This window comes from Lepisosteus oculatus, chromosome 9, assembly GCF_040954835.1.
Source record: "Lepisosteus oculatus isolate fLepOcu1 chromosome 9, fLepOcu1.hap2, whole genome shotgun sequence".
NCBI lineage: Eukaryota > Metazoa > Chordata > Actinopteri > Semionotiformes > Lepisosteidae > Lepisosteus > Lepisosteus oculatus.
Window position 1 is genome coordinate 28,338,501 of NC_090704.1, and position 18,139 is coordinate 28,356,639.

The 18,139-nt window shown below is 36.9% G+C and overlaps 1 protein-coding gene across 1 annotated transcript; it reads right to left on the reverse strand.

Annotated features, from left to right (window-relative positions):
• Window positions 1-5,650: 5,650 nt before the first annotated feature.
• On the reverse strand, window positions 5,651-17,787 carry lrrc40 (leucine rich repeat containing 40). Its single transcript, XM_006635042.3, has 15 exons — window positions 17,214-17,787; window positions 15,683-15,864; window positions 15,357-15,430; window positions 14,403-14,532; window positions 13,945-14,068; window positions 12,935-13,077; window positions 12,211-12,383; window positions 11,599-11,689; window positions 10,984-11,029; window positions 10,789-10,897; window positions 10,368-10,475; window positions 9,131-9,241; window positions 8,347-8,424; window positions 7,534-7,719; window positions 5,651-7,074 (listed from the first exon to the last, which is right to left on the reverse strand). The coding sequence occupies exons 1-15, from the start codon at window positions 17,359-17,361 to the stop codon at window positions 6,969-6,971; spliced, it is 1,809 nt and encodes a 602-aa protein (XP_006635105.2). The 5' UTR covers window positions 17,362-17,787; the 3' UTR covers window positions 5,651-6,968.
• Window positions 17,788-18,139: the final 352 nt, after the last annotated feature.

An 18,139-nucleotide genomic window follows, 5' to 3' on the forward strand; every position in this document is an offset into this window, starting at 1 on the left:
CTACTTTGGAAAATAGTAAAATCCATAAAGTGATAAAGATTTAAAAAATAGTAATTCATAAACAATGTTATTTAACAAGAATATTTAGCTTTAACTTCCATTTTACATCTTAGCTCCCCTACAGCTCCATTCTCTTGCACATCACAGTCAGCAGGATTGTGTTTGAAGCCAAACTCACCATGACCTGTACATTACACCCAAAGAAGGCTCCACAGTCAAAACTTTGTGTTTTCTTTCTTCTCTTTTCAGCATGGAATAAACCTATTACTTGTTCCATGACCAATACTAGGTGTGTACCAGGTGAGGACACCATGAAGTTCATAACCTGCCCTTAGCTTTTCAAGCACCCCTATAGACTGACAAGATGGATATTGCAGGTCACAGGTTAATAACATTCTTCTACCTGACTCTTCTCATGCAGAAAATGTAGCAGTTTCTGACCCTTTTTGACAGGACAATGATAAACTGACAGTAACTGCATTGTAACTAAGTCTCTCTCAGTCAACTAAATATTGGTACTCACTGCAGGTGATAAATATTGGTCATCAGTATTGGTATTCACTGCAGGTGATAAATATTGGTCATCAGTATCGGTATTCACTGCAGGTGTGTGGCCTAAAGACCAGTCAGAGAGTAAAAGGGTAGGCGTTTGTGTGAGGCAGCGACAGTGTGCTGCGGTTTTGTTCCATCATTGCTCTCTATAAAAAAGGAACAAACATGGGTCTAGTGTCTAGCAGTCATGGAGTTAGACCGTTTTTAGGGATTTGTTTTCAATAGGAAAAATATATTTCCAGGAGGGATTAAGGGAGAAACAGACTGTGTCCCATTAGGTTTAAAAGGCTAAAGCAGAGTTTGCTTCCCTTAAGGTTAAGGATAAAAAGGAGAAGTACAGGGCAGTCTCCCATCATTTAAAATTAGATTTACAGGGGAATCCACTGAGGATAAAGTCAGATTGGGAAGATTTTTACAATAGTGTCGGCCCAGCTTGTGCTCGGACTGTATAATTTCTCACTGTTTATACAGCTTTATTTATGGTTTATTGACTAAAAGGTTGGCAGCCATACAGTATTTGCGTTACAGCAGATAACGCAGCAGATGCGTTGCAGGTACCCTAAAACAGGGCATTTGGTATAGCCATTAATTTAGAATTTTATATTGTTCCAAAATCAGTAGCCTGCTTTATTATACTGTGACCACATATGTTTTTCGTATCTCAACCTCCTTTTAATAATTTAAGAGTTTACTTAAAGAATCAATTTTGATACATTTTAATGTTAATGTTATTGACACTCTTGAGGTTTGTTACCTTGTAGTGCTGGAGGTATACAGTATATACCTAAATTGTCTGGGTCATAGTGGTCCTGGTAGGGTGTCCCTTGGCAAACAAGTATTGTATGAGATGACGTCCCAAGCACAGCCAGAAAAATCACACGTGGCACATGATACAGGGATGCACCCCTGGAGCTGGACCTGATTTTAGTGTTAGCTGGTAACCAGGTCCCTCATATAACAGCTGGGCTCAGCCCAAAACAGCTGCATTAAGTCATCATGTGAGCATACTCCTGCAAAGTGAAGGGTGAAGGGAGGGGCAATATCATAGCTGCAGCAAGAGGGATGGATCATGATAGACTGGACAACAAAGGCTGGCTGTTGGGACATGGATTGTCACTTCTCTGCAGGTGTAGGAGCTGAGCTTGATTGAAGAGTTGGAAATACACTGACTAGATATGTCAGTGTATGTCAGTCACCACCTCCACATACTGTATAGCATTGGCTCTGAAATCATACTTCTAAATAAAGGGTGGCCTCTTTTCTAGCATGGAGTTCCACACAGAAGTGAACCTGGGCAGCTGTGGAGATACTGTCAAGCCCCTGGATTGATTGTAAAACTCTAGCTTTCAGAGAGGAAACCTCTGAGTGTTTCTGCTTATCTGCCTTCCTTAAGACCTGGGTTCATACAATAACTCTGCTGTTCTGCTGAGGAACTTCAACACACGGTGGGTAACAATGTTATCTGGAACAGGGCGATTGAGAAGAATTGCCTCCCCCGTCTTAACCTGAGCTTTGTGTTGTCAGATCTCTGTGCTAGTTGTACAGCACTTATACGTTGTATTATCTTCACAGACAAAGTTGACTTAATATGCATAGTCATATTCTTGAACCTAAGGCCACATGCTGTGCAGATCTGGTTTAAGCAAGGGGCAGAGCTGCCAGCTGATCTAAAATGTGAGGTAGGCAGTTGGATTGGTGTGGAGTCCCCAGGGCCAAAAGTACTAGGCTGGTTTTCAGTGTGAAGCAGGAGCTGAGCTCTTGAATAAGCCTCTCAGTTTATACGCACATCCACATTCTTACCTAATCATGAACAGCATTGTTACATTATTATGTCACAGAGCTATTGAGCTTACACTCTTTGACAGGGTGGGAAATTTAGTTATATATGAGAGCCTTGAAGAATCACTAAGGAGTTCATTATGGTGATTTGCGTACCTCATGATGTGCCTTGCTGGGTATGTCCCCCTGATCACAAAGAAGGAGAGCCTGTCAATAAGCTTGGGAATCCCTTAGGAGGACCTGGAGTTTGAGAAACAGGTTTGGTACTCCAATGATTTATAGCCAATGGCATTTTTTATCACAACAGATATACATATACAGAAATGTATTAGGTATTTTAATACCACAATCTAGCTGGTCTTAATGGTCACCCTACATCACCTTTTTTTTTTTGAAGATTAGGAACACTTGTAGGTTAATAAGCAAGAAATCTGTTCAATAAAGGGAGCTCTTTTCCTTCAGAACTGAAGGGTATCTAAATTATTTATACAAAATGGAATTTATCCCTATAAATTATCTCTAAACATTATAACTGGCCACAGCTCCAGGTTCCAACTATTTAGGAATTGATTATTTAATGGTTATAAATAAAACTTGTTTAATAGAGGTGGCATGAACTACATTTTCCAATTAGTAATAAGTGAAACTGGTGGCCAATAGAATGCTTTGCTTAGGTGTATTTGGTACAGGTGTTATTCATTTAAATCAATCTGCATTCAGACATATAAATTGTATTGCATACAACAGCTCAGCATCTTTTGTTTGAGTTTTGAGACACTGAAAAGCCTATGTGACATTGGGTAAGCATTCTTTTGGTCAAAAGCCTGAAGATCAGAAAAGGATTTGTAGTGAAAAGAGTATTGTTCTCCTCCTCTTCCTTAAGATAATCTATGTTCGTTAGTGGAATTGCAACACAAACCTTTAGACAGAATCCTCCTCCTTAAAACTCATCTTTAAATACTTTGTTGTGGCAGTTAAGAAACTGCATGCTTCTGCAGGATTGTGACTAAAAGCCTCATAACAGTCTCAGGTAGAGTGGCTGGTTTCCATATTAGAGGATGAAGCTTAAAGAAGCTTGACTTTAGTAACAAACAACCCTGATATCATAATCCCCGGTAGGATTCAAATTCTTGAATGTTTGCATGTTTGATACTATTAAATGTTTACCTTCTCTGTTTATGTCAAACAGATTGACTTATCTTGTGTGCTATATAAAATAAAGATTATTATTATTATTAGAAATGTATCTATTTCTATTCCTCTGGAATAACTTAAAAAAATGAATGGTGACATTTGAAAACAACACAAAAGCTGCTATCTCAATAAGCATGTTTCTAAAGCTTCCTGCATGGCTTGCTTTAAGATTAGTTGTGTGGTGTTTAGTGCTTCTGCCTTGTTTGCCTTGTTTTTGAGTCCTGGGCTGTATTCCTGTCTGGACCCCCTCCTCTGTGTGACGTTTGTATGTAATCTATGCTTTTGAGTTTTCTTGGCCTGTTCTGTGGGCAAGAGGAAACTGGACATGCTGGCAAGGCATGATTGGCTTTTCTGAATAGTCACTTTCTATGGATGCCTGTTATAGACTCCTGCCCAGATGACAGCAGTCATGCTTTCAGTCCTGTCTTGAGCCCGGTACTTCCGTTAGGGCTCTGGGTTGCCACAGCCTCCCATAATGGGTTCTGGTTTTATCAAAATCTGGGGATTCATCCAAAGCATCACAAAAAATATTCAGATTCCAGTTACAAATCAAAATTACCCATATGCTTTTTAAAGTTCTGTCTCTTCGATGCCAATACTGATTATTACAGAAATGATCTTGGTACTAGGAGAACTCAAGATTAATAAATCTCACAGTCCAGGGGTATGCTACCAATTGGATCCAAGGCAACAACAGATGTTTTTCAGAAGTTGTTGACAAAACTCTTTGAAAGGGGTAGTACCTAGGGACTGGCAATGTGGTGCCAAGTAATTATAAGCTGACTTCCATACATAAAGTTATGGAAAAACTTAGAATGGGAGGATCACTTACTGTATATGAAAATAGTCTACATGGATTTAGAATATGTAAGTCTTGTCTAACCAATTTAAAACTCTTTGGACAAGCTGTAATGCATGCACGGAGGTCAAATGATTATGGTGTATTTAAATTAGAAATTTCAGAAGGATTTTGATCAAGTTCATCATAAATGATTAATTCACAAATTGCAGGCGTTGAGGGACACACGAGTGGTTGGACTGAGAACTGGCTAGTAAAGATTAGTTATGAAGAAGGGGTGAATACTCAAATTGAAGTGATGTTTAGATTTAACTAATTACTAGGATGACTGACCTTCTTAATATATTATCAATGATATAGATTAACATTGCTATTAATCTGTCCAGTGCTCAATTCCTGGAGTCCTACCTGTCTGGAGATTGTATGATCTCCCTGCCTTCATGCTGGTTTTCCCTGGGTGTTTTGGTTTGCTCCCACTACACTGGTAGGTTAACTGACACCTGGGAAAACCTGGCCGTGATGTTTGTATGTGTTTGTGCTCAATGTGAATGGACGAATGGAGATAAATTCTAGTGAAGCTAGTAAACTATGTGGATTTGCAAATGATACGATTTGAGAAGTGTTAGTAACACTAATAGAAATAGATGCAGCAAATTACAAAGAGATGTACTGTAGATGAAACAGAACACCTGGCATTTAATGTTGACAAGTGCATACAGGTCATAAAAACTGTGAAAATGCAAAATGGGAAATGATGAGCTAGAAGGTAAATATGAAAGACTTTACAATGACTCATAACATCAATTACATCCTCCACACAATGTGAGGAAGCAATTAATAAGGCAAATACTACATACAGTATAAGTATAATTTAAACAAGGGATGTTATGTTTAAATCATGTAAGAATACTCTATACAATTTTGGTGACCAAAAAGATAATGCTGCTCCGATTCAGTCTGGGGTTTAAGAGAATATCCTACTCTGACAGGCCAAAGTAACTGAGCTTTTTTTAGTCTTGAATAAATAGGATTACTAGGGGACCTGGTAGAAGCGTTTAAAATCCTCAAAGACACACAAAGCATAAGGAAGTGCATTAAAAACGGGGGAAAAAAAAGCATGAAACAAGTGTAATGGAAAGTTACTGAGATAAAGCGTTTTATCCTAAAAATGTTGTTTACGGACAGAGCTGTACTGCAGAAGCAGCTGGATACTTAGAACAAAGTATGATAGCACCCAACTCGTCAAGGGCACGGGATGTTTTAATAATGTTTATCTCTGCTGTTTGAAGAATGGAGAAGGGAGCGAACAATAAAACATAACAGAAATCACAGATACACTTTTATTGTTAATTAAGTGCAAACATTTTCACAGTGTCTGAATTATGTCTTTAGTGGTTTTTCCTCAAGTTATTACCCAAGACTGGAACCCCAACTGACAGCATGCAGGAAAATGAAATAAGATTATATATTGAAATAGCACATTTCATAGGAGTCCCCTGATTCATGCATTTATGTAGAAGTGGTACATTTAGTTTCAATCTACGTAATTATCTTAAAACAATTACTTTTAAAAATTGAAATCCTGATGTGAAACGTTACAAAATGGTCCACAGAAAAACATCACCCTGTAGAAAAACTAAAAATTGGTAAGAAAATTGGCAGCGAGTCATAAATTAGTAGAAAAATGTACTCAAATTTTAGAAGCAAATGTAATTTTAAAGTAAAATTAATATTTAATCTTTGTGTTGTGAGTTAAACTGCATCAGATGCGTTTCACTTCAAAAGCTATAAAAAACTTTCAGAACAGAAGAAATAGTTATTACAAGGCAATGGCAGTGTCTTTTCCTAGCGTGCTCTCAGAAGAGTCTTTTGAGTGTTTGAGAGCCTCACTGTGTTTAGTTTGGAGCTTTTTTCCCTATTCATTTCCCATTATTTCATCTGCAGTTTTCTTTATTCAGTGGATGTCCTATTTGGCCTTTGTGATTCATTAATGCAATTCATTAACATCATAATATTGGCACTAAAGCACTGTCCTTTAACAACTCCACAGCTGAGATCCTGACATCCAGAATGTCAGCAAGAGGAGACGCTTTTTTAAAGGGAGAAAGAAAAGTAATATGTTGGAATTACTCAGAATCCCACAGCACATTATGCATGCATAATGGTTCTTCTATTGAGGGGAAAAAATTAAATAATGGGAAAGCTGTTTGTAAAAACTTTCCTCCTAACATTTTTCATTTTAGATCAAGATCACAAACGTGAGAATGCGCAGATGCATATATTTAGTCATACAGTGTGTATAACTGAACTATACTAAATGTCTTTTCTAGGTTTACACACGTCCCTTGTAATTCATAAGAGTTAAAAATATGGTACAGTTTAACAACATTCTTACTGATGAATTACAGATTCTTTCTATTCTTGATAGGGATAGTATTGTCCATAATGTCTATGGTTGCAGTTGCTTATCTGATTAATGTCAAATAGTTTGTTACAGAAAGCTTTGTAGCAACATTAATGTACCACTTCTTTTTGATCCCAGAACAGCTCATATTTTTCAACTGAAATTATCAGGAGGCTCGAAACAGGAATACAGATGTATTCTTTGTACACAATGCAGCTGTGAAAATAACACTGACACTCTTTAGGTAGGAATTCTGCTTCTAAGGTATTCAAGAAGTGCATCTGTTCCTCGTGCAACAATTGCTGCTCTTGGGTTGCGAAATGGATTCCCATCTAGCATCAGTGCCCTGTGAAACAAAATATATTGCATATTGGCAGCACTTTAGGAAATAAAACCTCAACCATCTCCAAATATGAATTCTATTAAGAACTCCATTGTAGTAAAAAAATGGATTTCAATATTTTGTTACCGACTCTAGAAAATGGATAACTAAAGAACTGAGTGTATATAATCACTGCTGTCCAGACTGAACTGTTTCTTCATTACTGCGAGTACCCTTTGATTTATAACAGACACAGAGACAATCAAATCACAATTGCATAACATTGTTAAACTACTTTAACATTGTTTCAAAAATTGGCTCAAGCTCCACTTGGGGCACAAATACAATCCTTTACCAATAGAAAACCCAATTAACTGACTAGGTAAAGTGAAAAAACTCTAACTTCCTTCTGAACTTCTAGTGTAGAATCTATTCAACCAACAAGGTCTATAGTAGACTCCACCAATCCCAGTTTATCTGTACCTAAGGCTGGTGCAGTTGCCAAGCTCTGGAGGCACTTGCATGATATCGTTGTTCTGCAAGTCCAGCGTAGACAATTTCTCCAGTCTTCTCAGCTGAATTGGGTCAATAGCTCCCACCTGGTTGTTGCTGATTAGTATTGTCTCCAGTGTAGGAATTTCATAAAGCACTTCAGGAAACAACTTAAACCTGCGATTAAAATGTCTACTGTCATTATACAAGTCATTAGCCATTAAGTAGTCAAAGTGATTGAAGTTCCTGCAGTACATCCCAGAGCAAATTAAGCACCCCATATAATTAACTTCTTCAGTAATAATTAAGGCTTCATTATACAGTGCATTTTTAATATTGCTGCAGAACACATGACCTGTAGCACAATCAAACAAAATATGAAATTATTTTAAGTATTAAAGTCAGGCTCTCAAAACTTAATACTGGCACAATGTTTCAGTAATACAACAGCCAACTGAAAGATTTTGTTTAAGCTGGCAGTCTTGTTAATAACAAAACAATCTAGCATGGTAGTCTACATAAAGACTTTCCACACTTATTCCACTGTAATCCATTACAATTATGAATAACTAGAAGCAATAACTGCTCTAAGACTACACCAAAGGCCTGACTTTGGTTAACGAGACTTGTAATGGGATATTCATTTTCTCAGCTGTAGGGAATTTTACTAGTAGTTTTTTTTTTTAGGAAAGATGTAGAAAGACTAAAAGAGTGCAATTTTACAAATCTAGTCTGTCTTACTTTTCCTTAAACATTTTAACACAATCTTCTTCTATGTTGTGTAACACTCAGTCAACAACTAACCTGTTAAAGGAAAGTATAATACTCCTCAGTTTTGTCAAGGCTTCCAGCTCTGCAGGAAGTGATGTCAAAAGGTTGTTTCTAAAACAAAGACAAAGTTAAGTATTAGGAATTTCCAAAGATAATATCTGTCTAGGTGATTCTCCTGAGTTCTTATGAATCCAGAAAAGACATGGTGATTATTCTATATGCGAATGAAACATAGGTGTTACATTATGTGCCAACTATTTAATAAATGGTTTTCCCCTTCTTCCTGTTATTGCAACAGAAGAATCATATGTGATGTCTAAAGTGTTGACAAGAGTGATTTAATACCAAAAAGAACAGGGATCCAACAGACAGGGGCTGTTTTTTCAGTATGAAAGCTATACTTTTCAAATGATCCTGACTAAGAAAGGAGCAGCATGTCTTCCTCTATGGTGCAGAGCAAAAACTAAATTAATTGACGATATTAGTCTTCCTCAATACTGTGTGCAGTCTTTTTCAGATATCACTTCAATTTCAGGTTGAGGACCTTCCTACTAAGATGACTTGGTGTAGAAAACTAAACTTACAATTGTCTTAGTACAGGTCAGCCTGAGCCAGTCATGCCTATTGTGGAATACATTATATGTATTGTTGATATACTGATGTTCTCTGAATGGCTGTTTATGCTCTGGTCCTACGGAGTTACTTTGAATTCAAAGCAATGGACGATTTATAGTTTTAAAAAATACTGCTGTAGTTTCACACCCCTTTTATACTCCCGGGTTTCTAATTGTATATTTATAGGTTTAAATGCCACTACCTGAGGTCTATGTTTACCAGCTGCTGAAGCATGCAGAATTCCAAGGAAATAGAGGTGATCTTATTGAATCCCAAGTTTGTATCGGAAATTGTTGTTTTCAGTTCTACGATCCTAAAAACAAAGAAAAATATGAATTTGCTTAAGAGGAAATAAATACATTATTAGGCTACAATAAGTTGGAGTAATTCTACACAAAACTACAAGGTTTAAGTCTTAATCTGCTTTTATCACGTCAGTGTCTGTAGAAGTGCTATTCAACTTTAAAAACAAAATAAGACTGTTTTAGGATATTGAGACGCATCAAGAGTTTTCAATGTTAAGCACTTAGGAAGTTGTAGAAGTCTTATTGAATTTTTAGAGTTTTGGAACTTCCAATATAAATTCTCAAACTTGTAACTTTTTGTGTGGCAAAACATTTGCTAAAATATATTTATTAACTGGTTTAGTTACTTAAATTCTTGGATTTTATTAATCCCTTGAATACCTAGCAAGGCATGTTTTATCTTGAAAGCACTGTATATTCCCTGACTCAGTCTTATGTTCTAGTTTAATTATGAGAATTAATTTGATATACAGTAATTTTATGTTTAATGATCTGATGTGGTAACATATTCAGTACTTTGTTCTTGCTTTAAAGTTAAAGATGTAACCATTGGTGATTCATTCAAATTGCAGTAGATAGAATTACTGTGAAAGCTGCCAAAAGAAGTCCTACTTTGTCCTGCTATTAAGGAGAATCCTTTTGTAATTCCAAACGCAGCTTAGTCACAGTGAATAGAGATTCAGACCTTCTTTTTTAATCTAAAATGTATGGATGTTGCATATTATAATTAAGAAGATACTTGTTTCACTGTTATAAAATGCATTTTCTTGAAAAACCTCTGGAAGTCACTTTTAACTTTACTTAAAATAACTACTGAAAGATAAGTTTGTTCTTGTTTATCAAATGAAAAAATTACACCTACAGTAGTGTACAGTTAAACATTGTCTCCAATATAAAATCCTAAGGCTGGCAATTTACTGCAATAAATGCAGTGTTTAATTGCAGACGTTAATTGTGACAGCAATTTCCAACCTTTTTTTCTCTGTGAACTTCTTACCGATTCTGACCTGATGGACTGGTAAATTGGGAAGAACATTTAAGTGGTTGTTTCATTCTCATACAAGCTATGTCATATTTTGAGTCTGTAATTGTATTGATGGCACCAAAATGCATTAGGAGACAAAAACGGAGTACCTGGCAGGGATCGCAGTCAGCTGATTTTTGCTGAAATTAACACTGACAACAGGATCGCTGACAACTGCATCAAACACCTCATCTGGGATAGATGCCTCCTGTTTGCCACTACAATCCAAAATTAAAAAAAAGGTATTAAACATCTTTATTATTACAAGAATTAATAAGCAAAGAAGTTAGAGGTGCTGAAAGGCTTCCTCTCCTTTCTTCCCAAGTTGTCACTTCACATTTTATGACAGAAGTTTGGTTAGGAACACGCAACAGGAGTAGTGAAATATATTTCATTTCCAACAGGCAACGTTTTACTCAAGGTCACCTACTCTAGCAAAAGCCTCTAAATGCCAGGGAAGTGACTGTACACGGGCTGTTCTGCCAGGCAGCTTGAACAACAGTGCCAAACCTGTGGGACTGTGATGTTTACCTGTACTCCAGCGTCTTCAAGGTTTTTATGGCATGCACATTCACCCTGGCTTGACTTGGAAGAGTCATCGCTGTCTTGGGTGGGTCTTGGTCTCTTCCATCTGGCACCTCTAAATACCAAATAAAGTTAAAGTTAATGGGAGAGCAGGACAAACATGTTAACTTTTAAAATACATATCCTTACAAACAGGTGTACCTTGGACTCGACTTCTCAAATATTTCAGAAGCTCCTGGGTCCCTTTCTGAAAGCAAACAAAACATCACAAAAGTACTGGTGGGTCCAAAATGACCAAACAAATAGTCCTGTTTTTCAGTAAAAGTACCCTTTTCACAGATAAATATGAATAATATGAACAATTAAGGGTAAGAATAAATGCCCAATTCCCTACTATGAATTGGGATTAGAGACAAGTGTAAGCTACTGTACATGTTTAGGCAAATTCCTGCTAATGGAATGTAACACAAACAGCTGCAGCATTACTGTATGTTTCTAATCTATATGCATCAGATGACAATGTGGGGAAGAAAAAGCATCAGAATGACACAAAAATGCTTTAAATCAAGAACCATAATTAATACTGTACCAGACAGAATAGTATGTACATGTATTGCCCTAAAACAAAATATATTGTTGCTCTGGACTCAATCCAGTACCAGAAACTAGATGTATTCCTGAGCACAAAGTAATTCACCACACTGACATGCTAAAGAAACTGGATGTCTTTAGTCTTGAACAGACTATTTAAGAGGGTAATGCCAGAATTGCTGGTAAGGGGTGTTACAGGGCAATGGAATGGTTCTCTCCACTCACAGTTAGAAGATCTCTGCGGATTGTCCTCAAAGGGTTTCCATCCAGAGCCAGGATCTTTATCTTGGGCAGGTTACCAAGAGTATATGGCAGACTGAGTCAACAACAGACACAGAAATGCACCACTCAATGCAAAATGATCATCTCGTACTGCTACAATGAGCTATTAAATATTAATGAAAAAACTCACTTTGTTCAAATGCTGTAATACACCAGACAAAAGCTTGAACTTGCTTAACAGATATCGAGATCTTGAAATTAAGTAAAATCTTGAGAACACTGAACTACTAAGGTTCACATTCTTCTGAATATGTTACCAGATGTCTTCCACTTATGGGGTACAGAATTAAATCTACATTTAATGTATTACCTGTGAATGCGTTTGTTTGTAGGAGATTGATTTTTCCCTTATTTTCCGTGCACCACAGTTTGAGTGTCTTCTGCTGGCTGCTTTGACAACACTTGAGAGGTAATTTATATGGCAAGTGGACTTTTGAACAAGGTGTAGGAAGGAATATTGAGCCTGACACTGCCAAACCATCACTTTACAGCAGTTAAAAGCATCTCTGTGCGTCACCCATTTCTAATCAACTCCAGGACTAGTCTGCACAGCACCTGCTGATGTCATTATTGGTGAGCTCCAGCCTCTCCAAACCCTCGAGTAGTGCAATCTCATCAGGCAGGGCTTTCAGCTTGTTGTCCCTCAGCTCCAGCACACTGATAGAACTGAGGTGCTTCAGATGCTCTGGTCCAAGCACCTCAATCTGATTGTAACCAACGTGGAGCTCCTGAAGCAGAAAGTTAAAAAAAGAAACCTTTTGCAATCAGGTGCTTGTAGCAAAGCCATACTCACATCAGAGTTATAAAAAACAGGTAGAGAGCATAAAAAAGAGCGTGCTCCACTCCAAGAGTTTATTCTCTTATCATTTTAAATCCCGTTTTTTAGATTACATATAATTTAGAACTGCCAATTCTGCAGATTATCCCCCCTTCCTCATTTGATTTCCAGTTTTAATATATGCTCCATTAATCAACAGCTTTTGTGTAGTAGCAGAGAATGCCTTTCTTACCACCTGCTGAGCGACTGGTCTACAAGCCCCAAGCTATTGTCACAAGCTGTATTAATACTGCCTCAGTACACCACAATGTACTGTAAAATAAACTACAAGTATTAATTTGTAAAAATACATAAAAACATTATTTTAAAGAATGTTTTTTAAGTACAAAATTCCAATACAGGTTAGAAAGTGCCCAAGAGTAATAAGAGAGACAGTACCCTTGCACAAAGCTTTGAGAATCCAGCTAAAATAATGGTAGTAGCTAGCTGCATTAAACATACCTTGAGTAGTTTGCAGGAGGGAAGCTCAGGAAGATAGCGGAGTTTATTGTGTCTCAGGTAGAGTTGTTCTAAAGAGGCCATCTGTGCCAGGACCGAAGGGACAGTTTCCAGCTGGTTGTGAGTGCAGTCTAACAATTTCAAACCTGCAGAAATATACCCCAAGAAAGATGAACTTGTTTACACAGGTAGTGCCCAATATGGTCTCAAGTCCCTTAAGCTTGCCAGCTCCTTAATTGTTATTTTCTCATTGTTTATTTATGTTTCTAGCAGAGAACTGCCAACAATATTCCTACTCCACCCTGTAGTATTAATGGCAATGACTGATGCTGTGAATATTTTGAAAACTAGAAAATAAGGTCTGCAGATTCTTCAATGCATAAGGACACTTCAAAATGGTTTGAACATCATAAATGTCAATTCAGCTCTCTCATCAATGGGTGTGGGGTCAGGTTAACAATTAGGTCTTCTTTCAACATTTGCTAAATGGAAACTCATCCTTTAAATGTATCTCTCTGATCTAACCCTAAGCACTGACCTTTAAAGTAACTTTTGTTCACTAACTTTTTGTTCACTTAGTGAATTCAGCTTTCTGTGTAGACCAATAACCTATTTGAATTTTGCACATTCTCATAGAACTGAGAACTTCTCATACCTCCAAGACCATGCAACACAATCCTTAGCCTTGTGTGACCAATACAAAAGACGAACATTTGTTGAGGTTTAGACATGCACACCTTACAGTATGTTTCATAGAAAAGGCATTTTAGTGCATCTTACTCATCAACAATAAGATACAGTACATCAAAATGAATCCTCTATGCTGCTAAAATCTGTAGAAAAAACAGCTAGGTTTTAAACTGAGGCACCTTTCTAAGTTTAAATTTGAATTTCTTTTCTCGTAAGACAGTGTGTTGAATGAAAAAAAATGTTAATTTTAATGCTCTCTAAACATCTGCTTTATTTTCTACATTCCAGAAACACAATAAAACCTTGAAAATGTAAGGTCTTACTCTTCATGGAACTGATAGCTGGAGGAAGGCTCCTCAGTTTGTTGTAAGACAGGTTTAGTTTAACCAGGTTTCTCAAGTTGCCAAAGCTGTTAGGAATGCCTGTCAGCTGGTTATTGGAGAGGTCCTGTGGAATTGCACAAAGCACAGTAGTAAAATCACAATTTTTACCTTTCATTTAAAGTTTTCTTTCAATGGATATAGCTGGAAATGGAAGGAAATCTGTATAATCTGTTTTTTCTATAAAATGCATAAGAGCAACTGAAGTCATCATTGCTTTTTTTTGGGGGGTTGAACAAAAGTAAAAATGTTAACATTACAAACATTGATACACATGCATTGTTTTCATTTCAAATATTTGGAATTGTGATACAGAACACATGAATGCTGCTTGGGTCTGCCTTCATAAATCTTTCCCTTTTCAGATATACCTGCCTTCCCACAAAAAAAACATGACTCACAAGATCATCCAGATTGTCGAGTTGACCCACGCCCTCTGCAATCTGCTCTAGCTCATTCTGTTGCAGATGCAGGCTCCTCAGTGTCTTCAGATTCCACAGCTCTTCTGGTAACTCTTTCAGCTTATTGTGGCTGCAAGAGTAAAACAGTGAGTTGCTCGCCCATTAAAAAAGGGCATTTTCTATTGCACAAAAAGATCTCCATAGAAGTCATCCATCACCCAAAACAGCCTAACGTTTAAATTTCCTTATAAATGTAGTGCCGTTCCAAATGCTTCAACACTATTCCATTGTGGAAGACAATCACACAATGGCATCCAGCAGTACATTTCCATGATGTAGTGTCACACAGTAAAAGTCTGCAGAATTTGGGGGACAGTTTCCCCAGCCTTACTAAAAGATTCAGCATGTGTTTTTTGCTTTGTGTAGCTGCAGAATTTCAGAAAGTGGTCTATAAGAGGCAAGTTTTAATGTTCAAGAATTTAAAGGATGCTTGAATTGTTAAACTAAATCCAGTGTGAAATGTTGCAGCAGGCAAAAACACCTATAAAATAAAGCACACTGTGATCGTAAACTAGAAAATAATCAACAACCTTCCTTTTTTGAAGTAATCTTTTATTCCATGCATTTAATTTTCATATAAAAGGTTATTTCCCATTTATGGTTAATCTACCTAATAGTATTTTCAAGGTAAAATTATAAATCAAATAAATGACAATATGGTCAAACTGTTTAAAATCCTGCAGTGCACAGCAATCTGAAGCCTGGATATTTGCATTAAAGTGCTGTCCCTTAACAACTAAAGGGACAAAGTCTAATAATAGTTCTCTAATCTGAGAACTATTCACTTAAGAATGTTTTTCTAGATCAATTATTCTTTCATCATTTTGTAGTTAAGCATGAGAATCATATTTTTTTTACACATTAAGAAGGCAATTGGTCTTATGTATCAAATACCTTAGATTAAGCTTCTGGAGGTTTTCCAACGCTCCAATGGACTTGGGTAAAGAGGTAAGGTGATTGTCATGGACCTTATAAAAACAGACAAAAGAAAAGGTGACAAACAAATTAGCTATACGTCAGTTTATTTTTTTCTCCAAATATGAAAGTGCAGAAGTCATAGGGAAAAATAAATCAGGAACGTTAGTGCTATATTACACCATTTTAGAAAAAGAGGTTCTCATTTTTGAAGAAAGTGTGGCGTTATCAGACAAGTTCTCACATTGACTCTTTCCCTAATTCCACTTGAAAATGGTGAAATTCTACATGCAAGATATACCCACGTCCAAAACCAGGAGAGCCGGTAACAAGTGAATATCCTCCGAGAGGCTCTGGAGCTTGTTTGATGAGAGAAAAAGTTTAATGAGGTCCGTCTGCTCCCACCAACGATCAGCACCTCCGAAAGAAAGGTTCTGTTGAGCTTCCTCTGGTGTGTCTACATTCAGGCGCCAGACGCTTTGGGGTACTGCCAATGTAAAAATGTGTGTGATTTTAATATTTAAAAATCTTAAGATAACTTTAAGGCAGCCTAAAAATGTGGTTGTCAACTTTTCTCTCGTATTGCTGTTGTTAATGCTGCTTACAAAACTGAATTAATGGCTCAAATTATACCTAGTACCCATACCAAGTCTTAGTACTTGTTATTTTGGCCCTACACAAAGCTAGCCTACTCTGCTCCTTGTCCATTTATTATCAACTTCCTTAATGAATCTCTTATACTGTAAATCGCACACAATTCTTTTTGTTCACATGGAGAATTTCCTAGAGATCAGTGGCACAGTACTTATTTATTAGAGGGCAATTTGTAAACTTTGTCTAATTTAAACTGTTGTCCCACTCACCCAGGGTCTTCAACTGGGTTATTTGCTGGAACCTTAACTTTAGTCTCTATATGTTGTCTCTTAATGAGATTATTCTCACCAAGTAATCAAGGACTTCATGAAGATGTTTCAGCACTATGCTAAATTTATGTAGATTTACAGGCTCTCCCAACATCAGTTTAGCAAAGTTAATGACATGTCAATGTCATTATTGATGGTGCTGAAATCAAAGCCTTGGTGGAAGGTAGAAATCTTGGTGTTGCATTTGACTCTGTATTCCTTTTTTAAATGCAATATGAACATCACGAGTGTATCTTTGTGTATCATTGCACCATCAAGACTCTTACTCTTCCTATCAGACACTGACGCATGGATGTGCATCTTTCTCCCCCATCTTCCCATCAAGATTAATTTGTTGTAATGCCTTACTTAATGGGATATTTTATAAAATACTAACAAAGCTTCAGTGAGTTTGGAATTCTGAAGCTCATGTGCAAACAAAGCACTTTGCATCAGCAAATGACTGCAGTCCCCTGCAAATTGCAGGACTGGGACCCATACAGACAATACTGCCATTACAAACCAGTAGAAACTACACTGTTTAAGTGGAATACCCACTGTCTCCTGCAATCGTGGACTTATTATAAAGAATTTTTTATAAAGGCTAAAAACGTGTTCTGTGCAAAACCGATCCCAGTAATTCTCTGTGCGCAGACGTGAATTAGAGAATAAGGAATACCAGAAATTGTACTGGAAGTAAAGTATTGACTACTGTGCTTTCAAAACACAGAAGGTATTATTTTCAAAATATAAAACCATGTTTATTTTAACAACTAAAACGTCAACAGTATTTTGTTTTCAAAAATGTAACTTCGCGTGTCTGTGACGTATTAATCCAGGTCGCTGGTTATTTATTAAAGTTAAAAATGAGCGTTACCGATTCCAGCGCACAAAAGCTGGATATGACAGCCATCGTCCATCTCGTTTCCCTTACCTTCGGTCAGTCCTCGTCCTGACAGGTTAAGCTGTCCGCTTTTTCTGGCCGATTTTAATAACCCGCAAGGAACAGAGGGTTCTTCTTTGTCGGTTTTAAACCCAGCTCTAGAATCTACAAATTTCCCACCTCTTTTAAAACGCGACATTGCTGCCAAAATTGACAGAGCAACAGTCAAATCGACGTCAAACCAATCGGGACTGTGCTAAATCAGCGCGTGATACTTTGGATAACTTCATTCAAACAATCTCCTCCTAAACTCCACTGCATTTGTTGCTGTTACTATCGCAATTTTCAAGCGCCAACTTCGCTGGGCCTCAATTTATGCTGTCTCAGACATTAAGGATCAGCACGTAGGAGCCGGTGCCGATTGCCTGTGTTTTTTAATATCCGAAAAAAAACCAGTTTGCTTTCAAATCTAGGAAGTTTAACAGGCAGATGTTACACAAATACATGCACTCTGCTAAAACGTTACTATCACCTAATTCAAAACAACCTAAAATTGACACATAGAAGTCAATGTGTTAGATAAGGTCTGTCTATTCACTTTATTCTAAATAAACCGTTTTTAGAAACACGTTTACCGCGAGTGTTATTTTATGAACATTTTAACATGGTGTAAAAATAAAAATAAATGTTTCGTTTTCATTTCTCTTTAATCGTGATTTTAAAAGCATTTAAATGAATTATTCTCATTTTTTTTCTTTCGCTCGAGTGAAAAGGTATATTGACAAAAATGAATTCGTTTTTATTTTCCCTTGTTTTGTACATTTTTTTTCATCCATGAATTTCAGAACATTAAGAAAAGTTGTTTTTACTCTTTTTGACACATTCTCATGATTTCCCTCAATAATGCGTTAATGTTTGCAGCGGAATGTATTAATTTTGTCTTAATATTTCACATCGCCAATGTCACTCATAAACTG